This window comes from Corvus kubaryi, unplaced genomic scaffold (assembly GCF_017639235.1).
Source record: "Corvus kubaryi isolate FWS band 111438036 unplaced genomic scaffold, C.kubaryi_AGA036_p1.0 132, whole genome shotgun sequence".
NCBI lineage: Eukaryota > Metazoa > Chordata > Aves > Passeriformes > Corvidae > Corvus > Corvus kubaryi.
Genome location: NW_024580666.1, coordinates 6,092,209 through 6,118,866, shown reverse-complemented (window position 1 = coordinate 6,118,866; position 26,658 = coordinate 6,092,209). Strand labels below are relative to the sequence as shown.

The following is a 26,658-nucleotide window of genomic DNA, read 5'->3' as shown; positions in this document are numbered from 1 at the left end:
TTGGACGGAAAGGGAATGTTTCACAGAGATAAACTGTATCTGTAAAATGGTCTTGTCTTGCAATACCAATGGCTTACAAATATGTATAAATTTTATGTAATTTAGATGGACAGAATTACATACCTTTTTTGTTCCTTCTATTCTACATATTTTAATTTCTAATGAGATGATTCTGCAAACAGATCACAAATAAGTAGAAAAAACCCACTTCTTTGGCTCCTGTTACATAGTATAAAATGTGAAGAACGCAGTAAAAATTTTTAGGGTTCAAAATCATGGAATAATTTTATCTTACAGCCTTTTCCTCACAATGTTTGTAGCTCAGTCTCATGGAATTGGCCAAAAAGGGTAGCTTTGAGCAGAATGGTGCCCACAGGAGCTTATTTATTAATACTGCATTCATTTTGCATTCCTGTTTGTAAAATGCTCTTTCTGTTGGAAAAAAAAGTTCCATTGATGAGATAAATGAATGATTCTTATCCCTATATTTTGGTTTTGTGTGGGTTGTATGGTATTTGTTTATGCATATGTTATTTCTTTCAACAGGACTTCTATTTGGATTGAATGGGTTGAACAAAAAGGTAGAAAAGATTCAGGAAAGTACTAATAAAATTGGCAACCAACTAAATGGTTCTCTGTTGACACTCAGAATATTGCCTAACAGTAAGTGAAATTTATATTGGCATTCTCCTTATTACAGAACTCTCTAGTACAATTGTAATGAAACCCTGTTCATTATCTGATTGCAGAAACCTAGCAATAAACTATACTGGAGACTTCATTTAGCCTCCTAAATATTTTACATTCTTTTTAGTAAATCCATTAAACATAATTGGGTCTGTAGTCTGATTCACATTTCACATTGCTGTAAATCAGGAGGGGCTCTGGTAGAAATAGAATTACACTGATATGAAAGGAGAGTGAAGTTATAGAATATTTAATCCCACATGCGGAGAAACTTATGTATGGAACTGTGAGATTTCACTTTCTTTTCTGGCTTGTTTCAAAATTGTTTATACTAATCTGTGGATTTTACAGTCTGCATGTAAATGTTTTCTTGTTGTAAATGCTGACTTCACTTAACTGATTAAAATCAGTTATTTTCTGCGCTTTTCCAAGATGAAAAAATTCCTTTTTTCAGTCATTATTTTGAATAAAGGCAAGACCTAGAGTTCATGGAAACTAGTAGAGAAAATTGCTTTGAATTTGTGAATAAGAGGGTCTGAAATACTTTGCCAATCTTAATAATGTGTTTTAAGTTAGAAAAACACTGTTTAAGATCTATTGTTAGGGTTGTTTGAGTCTACTGTGAATCTGGATTAGAATGCTAAGTTCAAACCTTAAAATAACCATTTTGCAATTCAGAGACTTAATTCATGCTAAAGGGTAATAGTAGTGATGAAATTACACTGGATATGAATTGCAGGGTGCTATCTAACGTAAAGCTACACATTGACAATTAAGTCATTAAAATCACAGGAGTGTACTCCTCAGCTCACATTTTTGAATCAAACATTGTTTGATTTCAGCTTTGTTGTTACATTTCTTGAAGTTGTCTCTTTTTTTTCCCCTCTGGTCAGAGATCCATGGTGGCATTGCTCTCTGTGTAGAGGGTGGTGAAGAAGGATCCTTGAAGGTCTAACTGAGGCCTTTTTTGCCAGCCACAACATCTTCCCACCAGTGTGGGCAGAAGGTGTAAGGGGCAGGCTGAGATTTGGAGTGGTGCACTCAGTAAACTGGTGCTTGTAGCCCAAAACAGAGGGTGTAATAGACCTTCTTTCTCACCAGCTTTGTATAGGATTCAAAACTTAAGTCTCAGATGAGTGTCTCTGGGTGCCAACACTCATTTAGGGGACTTAAACACTGTGAGCCTGATGTATTCATACAAACCTCCTGTTGAGATAGGCAGAATCAAGTTCCCCAAACAAACAAAAATACAATTCTTACTATGAGAGGAATGTAACTGACAGCATTTCTAGTATTTTGACTATGTTTGTAGCTGCTGTTAGGAACCCAGGCATTTGCTAGTCACAAGTATGCATGCAAGTTTTGAATATTTTTTTGACCTGGGATCTGTGTTTCAGATACCAGGAAATACATGCTTGAAGTGAAAGAGCTGGCTGTGTCTGCAAACATCAGTTCTGTGGTGGATTTAAGTCAGTTTGGGGATTTCAGTCAAAAGCTAATGAATACATCCTCTACATTGTCCCAAGTTAATGACACTTTGAGGAAAACAAGTGAACTCATAACTGATTCATCAAAAGCTGGTAAGTTTGCTCTGTAGAAATGTCACTCCTTGCAGAAGCAGTACCAATACTCAATTTTAACAGGCATTAAATATGAGTCTGATGGGCTGAGAGTTTCTTCCTAATTCAGTAAAAATATGCTTGCTTTTTTAAAGAGACCTATAGGAGGATTCACATGGGATGTATCTCCTTTACTGATGTTTAAAATTGCTGAAACCAAAATGGTCAGAAACTGGCTACCTTGACTAGGTATTTTAGCCATGAACAGTACATTTTGCTTTCACCCTGCCTCAACATCTCTTTTATGTTTTCACAGCATTCACAGCTGAAAAACAAGTTAAAGAAGTTGAAACACAAGCAAGTCTTTTATTGGATAGACTCAAACCTTTGAAAATGCTAGAGGAGAACCTGAACAGAAACCTGTCTGAAATTAAAGAACTTATCAGCCAGGCCCGGAAGCAGGCAGCATCTGTAAGTTCCATCATCCCAGACTTAAATGACTTTTCACTTTTAGCAGGGAGGTTCTTTGAGATAAGGAGCCGAAAATTTACTTTCAAAGTACCTGGCTGTTGTTGTGGAGTCTCAGTGAAGTCCAAAGAGCACTGACTGATGCTAAAAAGCATACTGGCAGGGCTGTTGGTACATTTTAAGGTTTTAGCATCAACTTTCTTACTGCATTTGTGAGTTTGTCAGAGCAGCTACCTAATAATTTATCTGCTATTTCCTCCTGTTTCCTATAAAAATGATGAAACACAGTATGTCAGAAAGCAGTCATGAGAGATTTTGATGAGAAAGAGACAAGCTGGGGGATGGCACTGCTGTTCTCTTTAGTACAAGATGTTAATTTTTGAGGTTATTTAGAGATTGATGTGGGGTGCCCGCATATAACATCAAGTACCACTACAATTTTTTATCAAGAGTGTTGATTCTATCAATAAATTTGCATTTATGGCCTGTCATGTTCATATGTTCTTTGCAAGAAGCAGCTGATCATCCAGAGTGCTTTAAGACAGTGTACTTGTTTTCAAATCTCTGCTTCTCCCTTAAAGACAGCAAAAGTGAATCAACTGTACTATGGATGTCATTAGACTGTGAGAGAAACATGAAAATGGCTTTGCAATGAGTAGTTTTTGGTATGCTGTTGACTTAAGTGTGGGTATGTTATTGTAAGGTTTAGGGAGGTTTTGTTTAACAAAACAGAATGCACTCAGTTCTTTCTGCAAATCTTCTTAATTATATGGTTATTGCTCCTCTGTCACAGTCCACTGAAACTTAATGAATCCACTGCATAAAAAAAGGGAATGGTATTTTCTGAGGTGTCATAAGCCACAGAGGTTCCTGGCAAGGTGAAAAGAAGTACTAGCAAAATCCCTTTTTCCAATTTGTAGGAGTTTGTTCTTTTTGGGGGGTGTGTGGGGGTTAGGTACTTTGTTTGTTTGTTTTGGTTTGGGGTTTTTGTTTGTTTGTATTTTTCCTTGGGGTTTTTTTTTTGGTTGGTTTTTTGTTTGTTTGTTGGGGTTTTTTTGTAATTTTTTACTGTACAAGAGAAACTTGATGTATCTGTGTCCAGATGCATGCATACACACACATGTGCTATATGGACTTAGTAGTTACAGGTATATCCCATGAAGTTAATGGAATTAAGGCTTTTCTCTTGCTAAAAGGGATTTTCTGTCATTATACCACCAAGCTGCTGGATGCTTGGTTGCATTTAGCTTGGATCAATATTTTATTAGTAAACTAAAAAGTGGTCAATGGAGTTAGGGAATATGATTTATTTAATTTTTAAAAAGTTGAACTTGCAGTATATTCACAAATTAATTTTTTAATGTTGTGTAAACTGCTACAATTTTGAAATAATCAGACTTATTGCAGACAGTCTGCCTTCTTAATTTGTTTAAAAAAAAATTCTCTCAGCAGAGGCTAGAAATGGTTTCCTTTATTTTTAAAACATTTTGAATTTCTGTTTCTCTATTTTCTGATATTATGACGTGGCTTTTTACTGATATATGGCCTTCTGACCCAAGATTTATTGTTATTGTCTGATGTATTTGAATAGTTTAATTACTAATTCAAACCTCCTAATTAAGTGAGTGTATTAAGACAGATTTCATTCTTTTCTATTGTGAATCTCTTTATCAAGTGATACCTACAAGATTGCAAAAATCTAACCCAGGTGGCAATACTTAGATTGCATGAAAGTATCTCAGCAAAAGGCTTGCGTTTGTTGGTCAGAAGCTAACTACATACTCAGAAATGTGTGCTGTGTACACTGAGACTTGTTTGGATTCCATTTGCTTCTTTTCCCCCCAGATTAAAGTTGCAGTATCAGCAGACAGAGATTGCATTCGTGCCTACCAACCCCAGATTTCATCTACAAGTTACAACACCTTAACACTCAATGTGAAAACTGCTGAACCAGATAACCTCCTTTTCTACTTGGGTAGCAATGGAAAGGTAAGTTTCTGGTGTACGTTTACTGAAAATGATGGCAGTCAAAAATTTTAGATAGGTTTTTTCTTACTTGGTTTCAAACTAAGCAACCAAGTGAGGCCCCTTGCAGACAGATGTGTTCACTAGGGATGTAAGTATTTTTGTGCCTTAGATGATTCCAGAGATTCTCAAAGGTAGAGAATAAAAGCACCAGATTCCTTAGCCATTGCCTCTTGGCCCTGTGATGAAACTGCAGCTTCCTTTTCCTGTGTTGTGCATTAACCACAGCAGTGTAACACTCTCTGTGATCCTTTCATATGGCATTCTGGAGTGTATCAGATGATTTGCTTGGTAACACATCTAAACTTCTTGAAGCTGGCCCTCATGAGCACAGTGCATCCACCCACTTGAAAGGGAGCATGATGGGTTACTGTCACACTGCTCTCCTCTTCATTCCTTCTGTAATCCCAATAAATGCACAGCTGTTAGCTCCTTGTGGCATGCTGTCATGTGATAGTACTTTTTGACTGACTGGTAAGTCATCTCACATATACTCAGAAGTGCATATTTCTATACATCTATGTATCTGTGCATCTCATGTTTATATATATATAATGAAAATATTCACCTACTTGCATATAACTTGAGGGAGTTTTGTTTCATTAGAAGTGAGTGAAAAGCCTGATTTTGCTAAAAGTCAGCTCCTGTAATATGGGATGTAGGGACATGAATCTGGGAAGACTTTCTCCGTGTTGCTGGTGAAAATACACATTTGATGCCATGAATTAGAATAGGCTCTGCTGTTTCTCAGACAGACTTCCTGGCAGTGGAGATGCGACGTGGTAAGGTAGCTCTTCTTTGGGATTTGGGCTCTGGCTCAACAAGAGTGGAATACCCTGATTTTCAAATCAACAACAACAAATGGCACAGAATACATGCCACCAGGTAATTAAAACAAGGATGTCATAAGTGTTGTACACAAACCATCCACTGAGTTTTTCAGTGATGAGATTTTTCGTGTCCTTAAAAAAAGAAGCCAATAGTATTTGTTGATTAAGCCTGATGATTTCTAAGACTATTTATTAGTGTTTGTATTTGGCAGGTTTGGAAAAACAGGTACACTCAGCATAGAGGAAGTGAACTCGGATCAGAAGCCTTCACCTAAATCTGGAACGTCTCCGGGGACAGCGAGCGTATTGGATGTTAACAAGTCCACCCTAATGTTTGTTGGAGGACTTGGAGGGCAAATCAAGGTTAAATTCTGAGATCAGCCTTCTGTTAATTGTTTTGAACATGTTTGAGAAATACTTCTGTGTTAGAAATAATTCATGATTTCGTTACTTCATCAAGAAATGCCAGGTACTCTGAGAATAAAGCAGAGATGCTGTAAGGGTTTTCTAGTATCCTGAAGTTAATTTTCCCTGGAAATTTTTGCATAAAGTTTTAACCAGGACAGGCTGTCTGTGCATGCACCAGGTATAGACATTATAAAATGAATTTGGGTTTTGTTTGCTTCTTCCATGGCTTCTTTTAGTTTGCAATTGTTATTCATGCCATGAGATGTGTAAGTAGGTCAAGGACATAGTTATTTTACTTTTTTTATGTATTAATCTATTATTATTTGAATGATAATTGTTCATAGTTATGCTAAAACGTGTTGTTCTCTTATTATGATTTATATCTAACAAAGTTAAAGCTCAAGGAAAACAACCAAGCAAAAATTGTGCTGCATAATTTTCAGAGTACTTAACATTAATTATATTCATGAAGTATTTCTTGTCTTATAGAAATCACCTGCTGTTAAGGTGACCCATTTTAAAGGGTGCTTAGGAGAGGCATCCCTGAATGGCAAATCTGTTGGGCTCTGGAACTACATAGAAAGAGAGGGCAAGTGCAATGGCTGTTTTGGAAGGTATTTTGTCTCACTCTCTTTTTTTTTTTTGACAGGTTTAGAATAATTTACATTTGTAATACTAAATTTTTGTGTTAGCTAAAAATAACAAGCTCAGACTTTGCAGTGTTTCACTGATCATTACCTTACAGTTCTGAGCACATTAATCTGAATGTGCCAGTGGTGTCAAATAACTTCATTGTATGGAATTCTAATTTTTTAATCACTTTCTCAGAGGAGTTTTATTGTTACCCTCTATTTTGTGCATTGGAAGTAGGGACTACCAGTAAACCAAAATGCTTTGGAATCTTTGCTTTGCAGTAGTTTTCCCTAGGACAAATTTATTCTTTCCTAGGGTAAGAAGCAGTGTAAAGCAGTCTCATAAAAAGAAACCATAGCAAAAGTGTTGCAACTGAGCTTGGTAACTTTTGCAGACTGCACTGTTTTTATGTTTAAGGAATTGAAAAGAAATATGCTTGTCCATGTTCCCTTTGCAGAATATTTCATGTAGAAACAGCAGAGGGTGCTGCTTGATTGTATGAAATATTTTTTACAAGTCTTGTACTGCAGGGAAAGGGGCTAATAGAACATGTATTGTAAGTGCAATTATGTAGAGCATTTCGATAAATGGATGACATGTTTTAATTTAGAGGGTGTATGCTGTAACAATTATTTTTTCCGTTAGGAAATCATTTAGTTTGGCTTTTATTTTCTTACATAAGGGAAGAACACTTATCTTGTGTGCATCCCTTCCCATGGCTAAATCATGTGTTGTGAAGTTCTAAAATGAAAGCAGCCTTTGGCTGGAATCCTTCAGTTATTCATTGCATCAAGATTCAAGTATTTTCCCACACTTTCTAAGTTACTGCCTGGGGGCTGCGCTGACTGAGCAGTACCTGAGGGGGGCTGATCAGAAAGTTGGAGAGAGACCTTTTACAGGGGCATGGAGTGACAGAACAAAGGGGAATGGATTCAAACTGAAAGAGAGTTGGTTTAGATTAGATATTAGGAGGAAACTCTTTACTGTGAGGGTGGTGAGACACTGGCACATACTCCCCAGAGAAGTTGTGGATGCCCCATTCCTGGAGGTGTTGAAGGCCAGGTTGGATGGAGCTCTGAGCAACCTAGTCTAGTGGAAGGTGTCCCTGCCCATGGCAGGAGGCTTAGAACTAGATGGCCTTTGAGGTCCCTCCCAACCCAAACCATTCTGTGATTCTATGATCTAACTTTTCTTACATTGTATATAAAAATTACTGGGAAAACACAAGTGTTCAGTTAACATTTTTATATTGTTTTTCTACTTCTGTAGCCCACAGGATGAGGACACTTCGTTCCATTTTGATGGCAGTGGATACTCAGTTGTGCAGAAGGCACTCCGCTCAACAGTGACTCAAATAATAATATTTTTCAGCACCTTTTCGCCAAATGGGCTTCTTCTGTATCTTGCTTCAAATGGCACTGTAAGAAAATGGATCAGATTCCTAAACTGTCGTAAACTGTGTTTAGATCATTTGGTGGTTTCTTGCTTGCTTTATTTTTCAGCTTACTTATATTAGGCCATATTACTGCTTTTGTGTAGTTCTTCACCTATGATTGGCATCATAAGCCAAAGGAGTAAAGACAAGAACTCTAGAGACAACTGATTAGAGCAAATACTCACCTAAACTAAGGGCAAAATTAAACAATGAAAAGAATTCTTCACAATTTATTTTCATTTTAGAATAAAATTTAATTATTTTAGACTAAAATTAATGATTACTTAACTAAAGGATAGAAAAGGAAACAGTAAGGCTGACAAACTAGTTGTTTCAGTTGAAGGAACATTTTCAGAATGTAAAATTGTTTTGGAACTGAGCTTGCAGAAGGACAACATAATAATGAAAAACCATATTGAATTAAATCTGTAAGATGAGAATTCAGTAAACTGAAACAAATTAAACTCCTGCAAAAGCAACATAACGCAGACCCATCACCAGACCTTCATTGTCATGTCATACAGTTTACTGCATACTTAGATGATGGTTTTCTGCTCCTGATGGAAGGAAAAGCTTTGTTTGGATACAGATTCTTTCAGAGTCACTGCATTATTCATTTGTTTTATGTACTCACTGCCTGAATACACTGCACAATAATATCTGATTTAAGCTTTACAGTTCAGAGGGGGTACCTTTAATGCAATTCAGAAAGTCTTTTTTACTGTGTGAGGAAGGCCTTTGCTTCTTGCAGAAAGAACATCATAGTGTTTGATCATTATGCTAAGTGTCAAATCAAATTACTTTCAACTTCATCCAAAACCAGGGAAATGTGACTTGGTTATTTAACCCTTCTTCTGCTGAGTAATCAAACTTTACAATGCATTTAAGTAAGAATAATAAGAAAAGAAACCAAAAATACATCCTTGTGAGATACTTGTAACTTAATTTTCCTAAATATAGTGAAGATGAGCATCTTGGGCCTAACAAATAGTCCAGGTACAAGAGTTACAAAATCTTTTCCACACATAGCCCAAACCTGCCACGGATGCGTTCTGTAGGAAGATTTTATTTCCAGGAATGTAATCTGTTGTTTGTTTTGGGTCTTTTTTTTCTTCCTCTCAGAGAGATTTCTTGGCCCTTGAGCTTGTTGATGGCAAAGTGAGGCTGACTGTTGATCTTGGTTCAGGACCTCTTGCTCTTACAACTGACAATCATTACAACAATGGAACATGGTATAAAATCTCCTTCAATCGGAATAAGAAGCAAGGTAGGCTACAGATTGAAAAATCCAGGTGTCAGCCCATTTACAAATACAAATATCTAAGATAGCTGCAGGGAACATCACTGCAACCAAATCTGATCACTTCCAATGGAGTCTCTTTAGCAGCCCCACCTATGGTACTTTGCTTTTAGAAGGACTAAAGTGTAAATCTTGGGCTTGGTTTAGCACATCTCATAAAGAGCAGGTAGTGTAGAAACTGCTGGATGAAAACATACCAACAGGCTTTAAAGACTGCAAGGTTTTTGTCCAAGTCTCTAGCTGAGGGATCACATTTTCTCTTCTGCATTTTAATATTACAACTGTTTTGTGGGGGCCTGTCTTTCGGCAAGAATGCATACATGCTAATAGTTATAACATATTCTCATATGTATCTATTTTCCTGTAGACCACTCCAGATTTGATTTTGGCAGAGAGGAATGAATGAGATTAACAGAATAGCTGGAAGTACAATAAATTTCTCATTCTAAAAATAAGAAGATTGTCCACACATGTCTGAGTCAATGACTACATTTTCCTTTATTACGGACAAGATTGCCAAAAGGGCAGAATGGGTCCTTCTCCAGATCTTTACTCTCTTTTCTTTGCAGGAATTTTGGCAGTCATGGATGCATATAACCTTAATTATAAAGAAACGAAGCAAGGAGAATCTCCTGGAGTTGCCTCAGACCTGAACCGCTCTGATAAGGACCCAATCTTCATTGGTGGGCTGCCAAGATCGAGGCCTCTGAGGTAAAGTGTCTGACTTTTGCACCTTTGCTAAGACTCTTGTAAGGTGAGGGGAAAACCTTTACACACTCTATCTCCACTAAAATGAGAGAAAATCAGTGAATTCTGAAGTCTAGTTTATGACCATGTATACCACAGAATTATCTGACCTTAGACTTCAAACTCTGATATTTTGCTTTCCACTGTCTGACACTGCAATTCAGATCAGAAATATTTTTTTCCCCCCTTCAAGGGTGATTTCCACCACAGCAGCTGCCACAGCAGCTCTTTGGGGCAAGCATTCACCACTGCTGTCTGCAATGATGCTCCTTTGATCTCTACCTGTGAGAGCCTTGCGTTTTCCAGATGGCATTTATGGGCAAAACTATCCTTAAGGATAAAAGTTCTACTTTAGAATTCCTGTAATCCAATAACTTGGAACAGAGGAGAAACAACTGTGAACAGATAACAGAAAACATTGCAAATACATATTTTATAGCGTGTCTCTAGTTTATGGGTTTTTTTGCATTGTACATCCGTACTGAACTTGCAAAGTCACATTTCTTCCGCTGGCTTCACAGTGAAAAGGTAAATATGGCAAGAGAAAATCTAATTAAACTTTCTGCATGCTCTTGACAATAAGGTAAATTCTAGTACATTATTGGTCTCTGCACAGTTATTACAGAGTGCAGACTTGTTAATCTTAGCTGGCATACCAGCCTGTAAGGGATTATGGCAGGACAGCCTTAGATTTCTCAGCCTTAAACCGGGAACCAAATTAGGCATCCTCCAGACTTGAAAAATGAAAAATAAATACTGCGTAGTAGACAGCTACAGTTACCCTTTCACACAATCTATTTTATTTCAGCTGAAGATTCACCTAAAAGTTTTGGGAAAAGACCTGACCTGTCAACACAGCATTACACACTTGTGTGTTTTCATTTGGGCAACACATTTTCTTGACTATTTTTAAGACCAGATTTAGTATGTGAGAGTAAAACTTAAACCACGTCTCTTTTCACTTACACCAGACAGACTGCATTCTTTAAAACAGATCTCTCTTTCTTTTCTTATTGAAGAGAAATTAATTTTTTCTCCCAAGAGATTTCAAATACTACTCCTTGGAAAGAAAGCCTTGTTTTATGTTTCAGGAAAGGTCTTAATAGTAGAATGTATGTGGGATGCATCAAGAATCTGGAAATATCTCGTTCCACCTTTGACTTGCATAGAAATTCATATGGAGTAAGAAAAGGCTGTGTATTGGAGGTAGGAAACTTTAAAGTTTTGTGACCTGATCTTTCTTTTTATGAACTAGTGAATAGTGGTGTTTACAGTGAGTTGAAATGGATTTATTTCTAAAAATTCTAAGGTAATCTAATCCATATTTGCTTTTTTTTCTTACTGTACACTATGTAGGGTTAAATACAGTAATTATTTCTGTTCTTCATAAAATAGCCTATTCACAGTGTCAGCATCATGAACAATGGATATATTGAGTTGGTACCTAAGTCCTTAAGCCCAGAGTCAGAACTGATGGCAACTTTTGCTACAAAGAACAGCAGTGGCATCATCCTTGCTGGACTCAGCAGGGGACTGGAAAAGCGACGACGAAGACAAGCACACTTGGCAAGTACTGAAAAAAAAGATTTCTGGGGGGTTGTTTTTGCCATTTTTATTTTGTAAAATCAAGTCAGGTTGCTATTGTGTATCCGGTAGACAGTTGGAACTTCTAGAATCCAAAGACAAAATGTTACTGTTTCCTGCTCTTAAGAGAGGAGTGTTAGTGAGTGTGTGTGTGTGTGTGTAAAAAAAACCCTGCACTTCAACTGGAGTTATTTTGACCAGAGAAATGTCCAGCTTTTGTGTTTGCTGTTACAAGGCTTTGCACTCTAAGAGGTACCAATACAATTCCTACTAGTCTTTGAGTTTCATTTAAAAGTTTACAACAAGGTTGGAGGTAAATTTTTCCCATGTGTGCTCTTTTTAAACACTAAATGAGTGTGTGAGAATTGAGCTATAGTTAAAAATTAATCCTCTAATTAAATCTACAGCCCTTCTTTTCCATCATGCTGATTGATGGTCATCTTGCAGTGCATGTTAATGCTGGAGATAGAGCAAGTACTAGGAAAGTAGTTCTTCAGTCTGCTAATGGAACATACAGTGATGGACAAGAACACTCTGTCATCCTAATTCGGAATAAGAGGTACATGTGACTGCAAAGAGTACTACCTGTTTAATTATTGTATGTTGTTTTCAGTTCACTGCACTCTCTGAGGAATTGCCTCTGCTAGCTTATTAGGTGGGATAATCAGGGCTGTGTTTTTCTGCTGTCAATGCAGATTTTCTGATTTACATGGTAATTGTATAGAGCATACAGCCACTGATAGAGGTGTAGCTAAAAGCGCTCAAAATCTCTAGACAGTTTGGGGCACTTGAGTACAAGCATACTAAGTAGTATTAGCAAAAAGATACACAGCTATCAAAATAATTTAGAAAGATATTTCACAACACTTTGCATGTTAAAAATCATCTAAAGAGGAACTTCCAGTTTTAAAACATTGAAAGGATTATCAAAGTGATGGAATCTTTATTTATTAGAAGAGGACATTTTGAGGCTGATAGGAATGCTTTTCATCTGAAAATGACTCTCTAAGACCTTGTTGAATGTTTTCCCTACTTTATCTTTTTCAGGATCATAACTGTACAGGTGGATGAAAGTAAACCTGCAGAACTGAGGCTTGGTTCAGCAGCAGAAATGAGCCCCATTAATATTTCCAACTTCTATGCTGGTGGCATTCCAGCAGGAGAGGGCATCTTAGGGCTAAAAATGGCTGGCTCCTTTCATGGCTGTATCAGCAACCTTATTTTTAACAAGGAGTAAGTCAGAGGGGTAACTGCCTTGTTTGGGAAAACCGTGTGTAGTAATCGTTACATGTAGTTTGTGATCGCTTGCATGACACTTCCATTTGCCTGATTTTTAACATAAGATATGCATGATACTCATGATCTGGATATTATAACAGCCAGAAAATTGATATTACCAGCTATATTTCTAAATAGCATTAAAAATGTCTTTAATGTTTATAGAGATGCTGCACAAAACACAGCTTTCTCTACTATAATTTCATCTGTAGTAACAGACAGAATGGCCTTCCAAAAATATTGTAGATTCATATTGTTCTGTGGACAGATTATTTGCCACTTCTCAATCTGTTTGTCACAGATGCCTCTTCTTTCCTTTTCTGCTGTTACTACTGAAAGACCTTGAAAAATACTCTCCTCCTGCTTGGGAGATAAGTAGAAATGCACCTCTTAAAATGTATTTTCTAAAAAAAAATACAGGCTTTTATATTTCACCACTTCCATGAAGTACGAACACGTGGATATGGACAGCTGCTTCCTGTCAGAGAAGCATAAACCAGCTGTACAGCCATCAGGCACTGCAATTCAACCTGAACTTCAGGCTTTACCAGTTCCCCTGAGACCTCTCACAGATACAAAAAAAGTATGTATTGCAGCAAGGTTTTATTGCTGCCTCTTTTGTCCTTTCTTTGTGGAGAATTATCAAATTAGGGACTGTGTATATTTGCTTCCTCTGTGGTATGGAATGGCTCAATAGATGTATATTTGAAATTATTATTTCCTACAGAAAAACAGATACTAACCTTTGTAGCAGACTGTTGGCCATTTGCAATGGAAATGTAGTTAGGTTTATCACTGTTCAGGCAGCAGCAACAGAAAAAAAGAAAAGAAAAAGTGGAATGATAATCTCCCAACAGAAGGACTTGACAGTAACTATTATCTTTAGTGTATTCCTGCCAAAGGGACTGTGCTGAGATTTGCATTAGCTGTGCAGCTCTGCATTCACATTTTCCTGGTCACACACATGCAGCCTCTGCTGTGTGTCAAAGAGGAGGCACAAACCACTCGAGAGACACACGGTGTCTGAATGCAGCTTGCACGGCACCTGTTTCCTCTCACGCAGTCCCTGTTACCAAGAGAGAAGGCAGCATTACTTCTCTCCTCCTGCAGCTGCATATCTTTATAATGAAGGGTTTCCAAAGCATCCTGAAACCATTTTCCTGTGGCAACAGAAAGAAAGATTTTATACATTTGATTTTATAAAAAAGCAAGGTTTCATACATACAACTGTGACTATAAAAAGAAATAAGTTGTCCTTTTTAGAGCTAAAGTATAGCTTTGACTCATACTCTGTTACTCAGCTTTCCATACTCCAAATCGTAACAAAAATGTGTGTCCTCACAAAATGGGAAAATATTCCTACCAAAGCTATAAGATTTTCATACTGAAATTGTACTTCCAGCATTAGTTATCAAAAGAGCTATCAATTAAGAAAAATAGTGAATATATCTCAAACTACAAACGTTTCTCAGTAGAAAAGGCTGGTGCTGTCGACAAGACATCGCTTAATCATTAGAACTTGTTCTTTTTGAGCCTGAATATAGGTTGGAATGCTTGTGAGTTTAGTTAATTGATGTTTTGCTGTATACTTCGTGGTTATCTTGCGGCTCAGTTTTGCTTTCTGCAAAGCTCTATGCAAGCACACTGTCATTCAACAGTTGCTGGGCAGCACCTGATACTGTTCTTGTTGGTAAAGTCATTTCATTAACAGGTAGTTTGTGCAAAAGATGAACTGCCTGATCATGTCCAAGGTGCTCATCAGTTTGGACTTGCCAAAGGCAGCCACTTGACCCTGCTCTTCGATCAGTCTGCTGTCAGGAAGAAGTGAGTATATCCTGAATTACACATGCACACACTGTTATTTTGTATTGAGCTACAAGAAGGGCAGTGATGGTTTTCATGATTGATCACTGCATTGCCAGATTTGAACATGGCCCTCACTTCAGGTTTCTGTGGGCTCCTTATGGAAGAAAGTATCATATCCCAGGTTAGTGATCACAAGTTCAGTAACTCATTATCAGAGTTCGGCAATTTTTTTCTCTCAGATTTAAGAGTCTCACTGTACCTTCTGTAAGTACTTTGATTTCTTTTTACCACATACTGAGCTCACATCTGGTCCCTATTCCTTTGTCTGATGCAGATAACATCTTACCCTCTCCTCTCTATTTTCTGCAAGCGCATCTTCCATATTTGAAGGTGTACTTGAAGGAGACAAGACTACTGAGAAAAATCATTTTGTTGAGACTTAATGTGTGATAGCCTCTCTGCCTCTTTTACTTGTTTGAGAGGCTCCCAACAAGGTTGCCAGCACACAGCCTGCAAGTCACTTGTAATTGCTTCTTGCAACTCAGAAAGTCTCCGCAGGCATAGAGAAAAGAGTGGTTTTTCCTTTTAGCCATTCTCTGTTACAGCTACTGAGCAAAGGACATTGCAGAGGATTGATGCCATGTAGTCTGAACCTGTTGTCTTCATAATAAATGGCTCATTCATCTCCTCTACCTTTTAAGCCTCCCTCTGTTCTCATTGTGGCCATTATTTCCTAGCAAGCCTGGCTAATAGTAATGGATGCCATAAAGTTATCCGGGAATGGGGTCCTTTCTTGGGGCAACAGGCAAGCCTGCAGTCACAAACAGCTGAGCTTGTTCCTCTTAAAGTTCATCTCGCTCTTTGACAAGCACCTTTTCTATTTCTGACAGGTACAGCACTGATTTCCATTATTAAATACATTATAAGTCACGCTTTCTTAGAATCAACCCAAATTCTACTTTTCTGGCCTTTGTAATAATAAATCTTCTTTCATTATAATAAATTGGTTCAGGCTGTTCTCTGTGTCCAGAAAAGCTTTTCATCACTGCAGAAGAAATACCTTTCAGTAACACTGAATTTTTATTGTCTAGACTTTCCGTCCAGCTGAATCTCAGAACCTTTGCCTCCAGTGGCCTGATTTACTACATGGCTCACCAAAACCAGGTTGATTATGCAGCCCTACAGCTTTATGGGGGACAGCTCCATTTCTCATTTGATTTAGGCAAAGGAAAAGCGGTAGCTCTTCACCCTGCTGTTGTCAGTGATGGAAAATGGCATACGGTAGGTGGTCACCAATCTTGTGCTCCATTTTTTTTCCCTGGAGGTACTGGTATGGGTTTTGCCTGCCTTATCTGTATGCTTTCTGTGTTGCAAAAGCAAACTGGTTCTAACCCAATCATGAAGTCATTCAGAAAACTTTTATTTGATAATAATTTCCTTTTAAAATTGTTATTAATTGTACATCAAATCCATCTTCCAACTACTGTAAGTATCTCAAACTATTTAGGAATTAAATAGTTCACCAATTGTGTAGTAATGGTCATCTTCAACAGAGAAGGACCTAACAGAGAGGTGTAAAAAATCTGACGTTTTCCACAGAGAGCTTTCAATGCATTACGTCACCAAAGACCTGCACTTCAGTGTGTGACAGGGTGACAGAGATTTGTGGGTGCAGTTTTTCTTTTCTCCCACTTATTACCTGACCATGTCACAGCAGCTAGTGACAACAGGGAAGCACTGTCTTTCCTTTCCTTGGTTGAGGCAAGATGAGAAAGGGGAACATTTTAAATGAATGGAGCCAGGGGCAGGACTTGAGTAGAGTTTGAGAAGAAACTATGTCTACAGCTTGGAGGTGTCACGTAGCATTCACGGCCTTCTGCACAAAGATTGCATCAGTTTCTATTGGCCTGGTTCCTCTGAGCAGCCCAGCTGCTACTGGCTCTGGCTTTCTTTGTGAGAAGTGACTGGGATGTTCAGAGGAGTTTTAGAAGTAACTAAGTAACTGAGGGACAACACTTTTCCTAAAGGCAGGTGAGGATGACAATATTCATCCTGCTATGCTTCCCCTCCCTTATCCATATGTGAAACCTTAACTCTGTGGGACAACATCTGATTGATGACACAAAGCTGCCAGCTTTCCTAGGTGCCTTGGGAATCAGCAGAGTTCTTTTGTTTTTTTATAAATAATCAGCAGAAGAAAAAACAGCAAAAACTAACATGAAGGAAGCAAATGTGAACGTCTGTCAAATATCACAGTCAAGCTCTGCTGCCTACCCTGAAAGGAAGAATGCTCCAGGACTTACAGCTGCATTTTTAAAATTACATTTACTCACATAAAACTCACACTGACACTATCCACATTTTAAGAGATGAGCACATTCTGTACAAGAGCTGACCTATGACTACCCTGGACATAAAAGCAGGAGCTTCAGCCTTCTTCAGAGGTTAAGGCTGAGTCACACCACTTCCCAGCTGAGGGTGATCATTGCAGTCCCTCTGCAATCAATGTAAACTAATACACATTGCTACTGAAAGAAGCACTACTTCTTTCATTGTCTGCCCTCTGCTCATACCATCCTGTTTTACTCCTTTATCCCCTTACCAGCCCAGTGTTCGTGAAACTTCATGTTGAACCTCGTCATGATTCTGAGTGGGGCTAAAAGTAAATAGAGATGGATAAATGGCTAGCTGAGTTCCCTCAGCCACATGTGAGTAATTGTTTTAGGGCAAGAAGAGCATAGGGACATGAGCGAACAAGATGGGCAGAACTGGGCAGCTTTTTGGTTATAGCAAATATAGCACTGCCCATCATAAAATGACAGCATAAGAATGTGCACTTCAGAGAGCTGAGATGGCTCAGCTGTTGGGCAGCACAATAATTGCAGGAGACCAGCACAGAACACCCTTCTCCAAATTCGGTGAGGTACTCATATCCTAAGGCAATAAACTGGTGATTTAAAGAAATGATAAAACACTGAAAGCCTTAGGCAGGACAATATGAAATCACTGTGAGCCCTTGGGAAGGCAAGGAAGCTGTTTAACTGCTTAGTTGCATTCAGAAATGGTGTCAGCCTCAGGAAGAATTTCAAGAGGGTGCCTGAGAACAGAATACCATAGCAGTTCAACCACTAAACAATTGTCTTGCTTATTTCTGTGGCAAATGATGACTAGGTAACCAATTTAGCTTACTCATTTATGTTTACATGCTTTCCTTTTTTCCAGGTAAAGACAGAATATGTTAAAAGAAAAGGCACGATCATTGTGGATGGACAGGAATTGGTAGCAGTCAATGCTCTGGGAGATGGTAGCACCTTGGATGTGGAAGGAAAGCTCTATGTGGGAGGACTCCCCTTAGACTACGTGCCAAAGAATCTTGGGAATGTAAGAAGGTTTGGGGTGGGGGGATGTCTCTGGCATTTTGCAAGACTAAAATGAGCTTAGTGCAGCAAATCCAGGGAAAGAAGCAACAAGGAAAGTAATGACCCTTTACCAGATAAATCTTTCTAGCTTTCTATGGCTTAATGACTCTAGCAACAGCTTGTATCCTTGTGTGTTAGTAATAGCCCTTAACAGAACTTTTTTTCATTCTGTTTCTCTGTTAAAAATGGATAAAGAATATAAATTCCTGTCTTTCACAGTATAAGGTAAAAACATGACCTACAATCTCAGATATGTAGTACTTACATATGTGTATACTTACATATTAATTTTGGTATACGAGTCCTATTGCATTCAAACAGAAATTAGGTGCCTTAAATATCTCTGAAAGACTGGGTTTCCCTGTCTTTAGATTAAAGCATATTTTAATACAGGCTTTTAGAGGGCAAGTTTTTGTCACCTTCCTCCTTGTGCAGCCCATTATATCAACAAGGATTCCAGTGACGATGATAATGTTTCTCATGGAATTGTAGAATATCCTGAGTTGGAAGGGATCCTCAAGGATCATCGAAGTCCAACTCCTGGCCCTGCACAGGACACCCCAAGAATCACACCATGTGCCTGAGAGCACTGTCCAAATGCTTCTTGAAGTCTGTCAGGCTGGTGCACTTCCCTGGGGAACCTGTTCCAGTGTCCAATCACCCTCTGGAGTGATTCAGATGAATCTTTTTGATGAAGAGCACTTGCAAAATGTCATACAAAACCTTGATTTACTCATTAATTTGCTGAAGCATGTTTGGAATGCTTTTACTGTTGGGCGTATCCCTGCTCACAGTCAGGCAAATACAGTTCTTTCTGTATATTACAGACTGTGTATACTCTGCTGCTAAACTATTTGCTTTTGACTCTTAAGACATTATGTACCTTACAGAATTATGTGTAATAATATAAATTTAATTGTGTAAATATTTTAGATTCTGCTGTGTTTTGTTCAGATAATATTTCATCTACAATAACATCAGGTCATCATCACTAAGAGAGCATTGCAGCAGTTTATACTAAACATTATCTCTTGTATTTCCATGTGTTCAGGTTACTCACAGTATTCCTGCCTGCATTGGTAGCATGACAATTAATAGCAAACAAGTGGACAAGGAGAGTCCTGTCTCCATCTTTGCTGTGAATAAATGCTATGAAACAGTGCAGGATGGTACTTTCTTTGATGGAAGTGGCTTTGCTGCCCTTGGTAAGTGTCGTTAGATGAACACAGTACGTTACTGAATTAACGTTAATGGAAACACACTCCTTTTGGGCTTTACCGGAACTGTGTGTAATTAACAGACTCCTCACACAGTGAGGGCATGCCCTACATATGGATATCTAACTGAGTCCCTTTACTCCATCCATCCAAAAGTGATCATTTCTGCAAAGGGCTATCTTGCACAAATAAAAGAGCTAATGATTTTAGCACTGGGAAAGAAACGAACCACATCTTTCTTCAGCTAAGAATATGCATGTTCATGATGCTAAGGTCTGTTGAAGAATATGAAAACAAAATACTTGAAGTAACATGAAGGATGACATTTGTGTTCTGTACTGTTTCTTACAAATGAGATAGAATGGATTAAATCTGAATTAATGAAGAAAAACTTATTTGGGAATTTATCTTTTCCAGTACAAAATAGGAATTATGACTTTGGAAAACCTGTTTTCCAGAGGTTCTGCAAAGTCATATTCCAGCAGCATAATTAACAAGATTTTTAGACCTTTTAATGATGTATATATTTTACTTTGTACTGTGGGTTCCACGTCTTCTGCTAGAGACTTTTAACTTCTTTTCAGTCAGAGAAGGCTACAAAGTGAGGTCTGACGTGAACATCACCCTGGAGTTCCGTACGACAGCGGTGCACGGGGTTCTTCTCGGGGTCAGCAGTGCCAAGGTTGATGCCATTGGACTGGAGATTGTACATGGCAAGGTAGGCTGCCCTGTGCAGGCACGCTCATTTCACAAGGCTTGTTTGAAACTGGGAGGCTAAAACTCTTGGAGTGCATGAAATATACACCAGTGAAGTGTGATGGAGGCAACTTCCCACAGAATGAATATGGGACAGACTTTCAGTCTCAAGGTTTCTCATTGCCGTCATATGATAGAGTGCGATTAGCAGAAGTAACTGGAACTCTTAGGGTTTTTAATTAGTGTAATTTATGTTAGTGTGCAGCTCCTCTGACCTCCTGTACTACATACCTTGTATGTTAGACCAAATATATATCTTTTTTATGGCTTAATACTTTTTCTGCCATAAAGCTATCCTTGTCCTTGAAAAAAATATTACATATACAATGCACACTGTTTTGTAGCCTCTTCTTCAATATTCATGAGCAATTAACTCCTTCTCTACTTCTACTGGCCATTATGTTCCATAAACCTTTTAACAATCAATACACATACTTCTCCAGTCACCTCTTGCATAAAAAATATACACTTGATTGCTCTTAAGTGTTTGTTTTTGCAGAAATAGCTCATTTTTTATTCAAAGCTTCCTAGCTAGAGACAGTGTTAAATATCAGTGTTTCTGTGGGATATGCTTTCCCAGTTAATACTTACATATTAATCCTCACCACAGAGTTGAGGAAATGTCAGCTGCTTTGAAAAATAAATGCATGAAAAAAATCAATACATTTATTGGCAATGACAAGTGCTTTCACTCCATTCTACTTTCTATTCAGTTAGACACAGTAAATCTTCTTTCAGATTTCTGAAGTCTCAGGTTCTGTGAAAACGTCTTGATTTGTATTTGTAAGAAACATTGAAATCCCTAGTGAAGCGTATCAATGGACCATTGCACAGGTAGATCTAAGTCTTTTAGATTTTAAAAACCACTTTCACAGGGATCTACTCTATCCATCAAAGTAAACATCAACCTTGCATATTGCCAAACATTTAAAACAGAAACCTCTGCACCAGCGTGATTGTGCTTTTATCTAGGCAGATTAGTTCATGTATTCTTACTTAGATCTTCACTGGCGTCTGGCTGTTTGTACAGGTTTTATTCCACGTCAACAATGGAGCTGGCAGAATAACAGCTACATATGTACCAAGAGGCACAAATAGCTTGTGTGATGGGAAATGGCACAAGCTTCAAGCAAACAAAAGCAAACATCACATTTCACTGGTAATTGATGGGAATTTGGTTCACACTGATAATCCCTACATCCAGTCAACATCTGCAGATACGAACAATCCCATTTATGTTGGAGGTTATCCTGGTAGGTACAATAATATTTCCCTTCCCTTATGTCCTTCCTGAGCTCACTCTCACAAGAGTGACGCTTAACATGTGCTTGCTTTTGGTTTGCCATGGGAATTGTGACTGCAATTCCCAAGAAATGGGAATCAGCTGTTGCTTCATATTCTGTTAAAAAATAGTTTCTATTTTAACTTCAAAAACACCCATGCAGAGTGGCTTTCTCCTCTGTTTTCCCCTCTCATCTTCCATTGTCCCCTGGGAAGAACTATTTCTGCAAACTCTGCCAAGTTATTGCTGTGCAGGGCTTATGCTTGAATGGAGCAGTGACTGACCATGTTGGGATGTCACAGTTCATCCAAACATGAGTGGAACTTGATGCTCCTCAGGTATTGGTTTTATCTCTCATTTCAGAGGGGGGAGAAGTTTAATAACCTGGATCTTTGTATTTTTTTCAGTTTGGTGGAAATAGATTTTTACATATTTCGTGTTTGTTTTTCAGCTGATGTGAAGCAAAACTGCCTCACAAGCAAGAGCTCATTCCATGGCTGTTTGAGGAACCTTGTTTTGACTAAGGGCCAACATACAGAATTGTTTGACTTTAGCAGAGCTTTTGACCTGCGTGGAGTGTTTCCTCATTCCTGCCCTGGGGCTGAGCACTGAACTGTAGCAAAGCCTGTCTGGACTGAGAGAGGGCTTTCTTTTGTTGTTGTTGATCTGTTATTTTGCATTCTAATTTCATAATGAAAAAAGGAACTGGTAAGAACCTGCATCTCTTTGATTTTTCTGGTTGTTTTCCAACTCAGGTCACTTATTTTTTTTAATCAGAAGTTCTATTGCCTGCATTTTAACTAAATGGTTTTAAACAACAAATACCTCTACAACAATTTTAATGGCATTTATTGGGTATTTTTCTTTTGGGAATTTTTATTAATCAGTGTTTACGGTATGTTTTCTTTTGATTACTTGACAGTATTTCATTTTATTGTGTGTTGACTGTTTTATAAGAACATAATAATTTTGGACCACATAATAAAACTACAATAAACTGCATTATTTCATGTAGTTCAGTTGTCAATGTATTTTAGTTAGAAGAAAAAGAGCCTGAAGGTAAGAAGTTACAAGTATGCACACTTCAGGGAGGTTGGAACTACATAATCTTTAAGGCTTCTTCCAATCCAGGCCATTATATGACTCTGATTCTATGAAATATAAGTGGACACAGTCCAGCAGAGGGAGCAGGAGACTGACTAAATTTTTTGAACACATAATTTTGAAAGTCTCAGATTCAGAGTTTAATGAATAGAAATTTCTTGGTTACACTTCATAGGGTAGCTCCAGTTCCTTTTCCTTCTGGCTTAATATCCAGTGCTTCTGACTCTCATTACAGATGCATTGGCTAGAAGGATTATGTTCCTGTTTATACTTTCATGGAATCTATGGCACAGAGATGCCTATGAAGACATAATATGTTGCTGAAGGAACAATTTGGGTCTTATTTGGGAAAAACTATCTATTTTGGCAGTGAAAACGAATGCATCATTCATTCTTTGTAAAATAGTATTTCTTACAGGACACAAGGAGGCACTTTTGAGGCCAGTCTGCAGTTTTATCTTTTTCTTTTTTACTGTGCCTGCTCTGTTTCTAAAATGAGTCTTCCAGTAGTTCTCTTAAGCCAGGTTTGGGGGAAGTGTGCTCAATCTGAATCAAGTAAGGACATCCATTCATCAGCTGGCCAGATCATTGAGCAGTGACAAATGTGTCCCATACTTTAAAGACAGTTCTTTGCAAGTCAATTCCACCTCCTCTTTGTTTTCTCTTTGAACTAGCGGTATTTTTGTTTGCTCCTTCCAATTTTATTTGGCTTTTACTATGCATTTGTACAATTTGTTCTAAAGTTAGTTTCTCCTCTATATATTTTGTACTACTTCAAAAAGTACTGGCTGAAATGAAACTCCAAAGCAGTTTGCCATTGCTTTCAATGAAGCAGGATTCCAAGCAGTGTGTTTTGTACATTGCATCGAGGTAGTCCAAGAGAAGAGCTCCCAGAGCAAAGAGCTCCTCCACTTCAGCAAGGGTGGCAGAACATGGTCCTCTGTATAGCTGTTCAAGGGCCGTAACAGCACAGTTGCTTTTGAAACAGATGCACCACTGCTCTTTGTAATCTCTGCCCCCCGTTTCTATCCAAAATACGTGTTTAGATCTGAAGAGCTGGCTTTGTTACATTGTTTTTATTTTTGACACAGATACAATACAATGGACACACTCTGCTGTACAAATACACTTACATGTTGGCGTACTTCAACAAAACACGTAACATAATGAGGATTGTAAGGGAAACGTACATACAAACACTTTGCTTTGATTAGTGGCATTGTATTATTTTCCAGAGAAGACACACACTAATAGAAACCCATTGAAAAATAAAAATGAAACACCGCGTGTTTGTATTCATTGTCTATTAACCCCAACATCTGATCTCACAGGGTTCACATTACAAGCATAATTTAGAAAACATAGTTTGGACTAAGTTTCATCCATATCCCTAAATATGTATTTTACTAGGGTTTTTTTTGTAATTTCAAATCTTGCCTCATACAAAAAGAAATACTTTGTCAGTGTTAATGTCAGTGTTAATGTGAAATTGATAATAGTAAGTAAGTAGTAAATGTCTAAGCCAAAATATTTTTCCTGGAAAATGCAGAGTGAGGTAGTTAATATTATACATGGACATAGACACATTTGCACACACACACACTTTCTAATGACGTTAGCTGCGTTTACAGGTTAAAGCATTCCAGTCTGTTTTGCAACACCTGCTTTTTACAATACTCTTTGTGTTGATATGCAAAATGCTGTCCTTGTAGAACCATAGAGTATATAAATGCTTGAGGCATCTTTGGAATTTCAGTAAATTTCTCCCTGCTTGCTACCAATTTCTTATTAATAGCTTTCCACATATGTTACTTTTTGTTAGGTGACAATCCTCTTGTAACTTAGTTTTGACTTCTGTTAGGAGGAATGAAATTCCTCATGCCTCCACCAGCATCTTGAAATACAAGACCTGAAGTTGAGACCTCATACCTCAAAATACTATTGAGCTTGTTCCATTTGTCTGCTGCATATTAAATCAAGTTAGTGTACCAAAACAACACAAAACAACTTAATGTGGAACAGTATTAACTACAGTACACATGGGTCATTAGGGGCATTTGTATCAAAAGAGAATTATAACATTCTGTTTCAGACACAGGAGGTATTTGGCCATGCTGTAATAGTCTGGGCACTCTATGTAGAATCTGGTTCATCTGCTAATATAGTTAGCTAATATAGTTGTAGGCAGTTTTAGCAAAGAGCTCACAGGGTGGGTTTTATTACATCATATTTGACTTTCTTAAGTTGTGAAGTGGTAAAAGTCTTCCAAACCCGCTTGTATTCTATATGGAACACAGGGAGATCTGTTTCAGAAATAACATTGATGAGGTCGAGAACATGCTGAGCAAGTTGCAGTGTGAACACAGTGTGTCCTTCTCCTTGCACAGCCATTGAGAACACAGAGTGAAGAGAGTGGGCAAGATGGAGGAGGTCAATGTATTTCTCTGGAAGTACTGTTGGAAGTTAGCTCATTTGCTATGACATTTCAAATTATTTTCTTAATGTTTAGGCTTTCTGTATAGTCACAGAACTCCTTTTAGTTGGCTATAGATACAATGATGCTTAGTATTTATATGATTCTCTTTGTATTCAAAGCACTTTCCACATAAAAAGCCTTTGCTGAGTTTGTTCTTCCCAGATGGATGTTTATAACTCCTGATCTGCTCTGGGAATTGTTTGGCTGCATCTGAGAGTAGAATTTAACTCAACTAATTCTCATGTTTCCTTTATATGGAAAGTACTAGTCCTGCTTTACAGCTGACAGACAAGGGCAGCATAAGCAGAAAGAGCTGTCCATTGCCACAGAGGGAACTGAAGGGTATCGGGAGCAAAGCACATGACAAAACGTTTATGCTTAGTCCTATAAACAAGTCACAGATCAACTATATCTTGTATACTTAAAATAAATAGTTGTCAAAATAAGGAGTGTATTTTATAATACAACTGTCCTGTTTTTCTCCTGGCTGCAACTATGTTTCCTTTAGTGTTAAGAAGAAAAAGGAGAAACAAAACCAAAAAAACCTGAAAAAAACCCAAACCAACCAAACCAACCAGAAAGTTAAAAAATGTCACTGTTTTAAAGAAAATGAAGGGATAATGTTGCTAAATTTTTATCATTTTTTATCAAGAAGGTAAGAAAGAAGACAGGATCTGCCCTCTGTAGACATTATTGTTGCTGGTAAAGTTACTGATTTAATGTTGATTTCTTTCACTGACCACTAACAATGAAAGTTAACTACTGGAGAACATGGTTAACTTGACACATTTTAGAGCTCTGCTTCTGTTTCAGATCCTCATTGCACAGCTTCAGCAGAGCATCACAGGTTACAGGCTTTCTCTGCAGGACAGCAGAATTTATGTTCGCCTGGATGACTTGGTTGAGAGTGCTTTTATATCGTTATGTGATAAACAGAGCTTCTGCCTCATCCCTGTGTCCAGATCAGGTACAGAAATCATTGCTGGGGATGGTTTCATAGTCCAACATCATCTAATGATGGGGACATTGCAGTGCAGTTGAAGGCATTGGTTCCACTTACTGCATATGACACAGATGAAAAAATACTTGGCTCTTTTCCAGAGATTTGTGATTTCCCTCTCAACAAACCTCTAGTTCACCATAGCCCAAAGTGAGATGACTAAGTGAAGAACATTGCTTGCTCTTGTGACTAGCTCCAAACTAGACATCCTATCTGACATTCCCAATGCAGGTGCAGCCCACTATTCTCTTGTCAGCCTGTGTGTTTCTTAGACTGCATGTGAGCTGCAATTTGCTATGTATTTGTAAAACCCTCAGCACAACTGGGCCTAGTTTGGCTACGGTTTTAAAGACCTAATGTGTAAATTATTAAATCCCTTTTCTCATTGGAAACCCTTTTTCTTCTCCATGCTGTATTATACAAGACCTGAACAAAGATCTCTCTTGTCGATGCAGCTGAAGAGTATAAAAACTGCTTACATATTAAAAGCTAAAATAAACAAAATAAAAAGAATTAGGTTACAAATTAGAAACTATAATGTTTAACGAAAAAGATGATGACTGTAAGTGGCACCATTAACACATCTCATAGTCTGGCACTACACAGATTTAATTCTGAGTGTATCAAGTAAAAGGCAGAGCTAG

The 26,658-nt window shown here is 37.9% G+C and overlaps 1 protein-coding gene across 1 annotated transcript in view; it reads left to right on the top strand.

The window, feature by feature from the left end:
• The window catches only part of LAMA1 (laminin subunit alpha 1), a 100,864-nt gene extending 78,416 nt beyond the window's left edge, over positions 1-22,448 (top strand). The window contains exons 42-63 of the mRNA XM_042031045.1: positions 547-663; positions 2,085-2,267; positions 2,563-2,717; positions 4,560-4,703; positions 5,491-5,624; positions 5,782-5,932; positions 6,467-6,591; positions 7,880-8,030; positions 9,168-9,312; positions 9,915-10,056; positions 11,184-11,298; positions 11,488-11,658; positions 12,084-12,235; positions 12,724-12,909; positions 13,375-13,537; positions 14,666-14,778; positions 15,852-16,041; positions 17,983-18,141; positions 19,231-19,384; positions 19,981-20,114; positions 21,183-21,405; positions 21,886-22,448. Of these exons, the coding sequence (XP_041886979.1) occupies positions 547-663; positions 2,085-2,267; positions 2,563-2,717; positions 4,560-4,703; positions 5,491-5,624; positions 5,782-5,932; positions 6,467-6,591; positions 7,880-8,030; positions 9,168-9,312; positions 9,915-10,056; positions 11,184-11,298; positions 11,488-11,658; positions 12,084-12,235; positions 12,724-12,909; positions 13,375-13,537; positions 14,666-14,778; positions 15,852-16,041; positions 17,983-18,141; positions 19,231-19,384; positions 19,981-20,114; positions 21,183-21,405; positions 21,886-22,046 (3,368 nt within the window). The 3' untranslated portion in view covers positions 22,047-22,448. The remainder of the gene's footprint in view (positions 1-546; positions 664-2,084; positions 2,268-2,562; positions 2,718-4,559; positions 4,704-5,490; positions 5,625-5,781; positions 5,933-6,466; positions 6,592-7,879; positions 8,031-9,167; positions 9,313-9,914; positions 10,057-11,183; positions 11,299-11,487; positions 11,659-12,083; positions 12,236-12,723; positions 12,910-13,374; positions 13,538-14,665; positions 14,779-15,851; positions 16,042-17,982; positions 18,142-19,230; positions 19,385-19,980; positions 20,115-21,182; positions 21,406-21,885) is intronic.
• Positions 22,449-26,658: the final 4,210 nt, after the last annotated feature.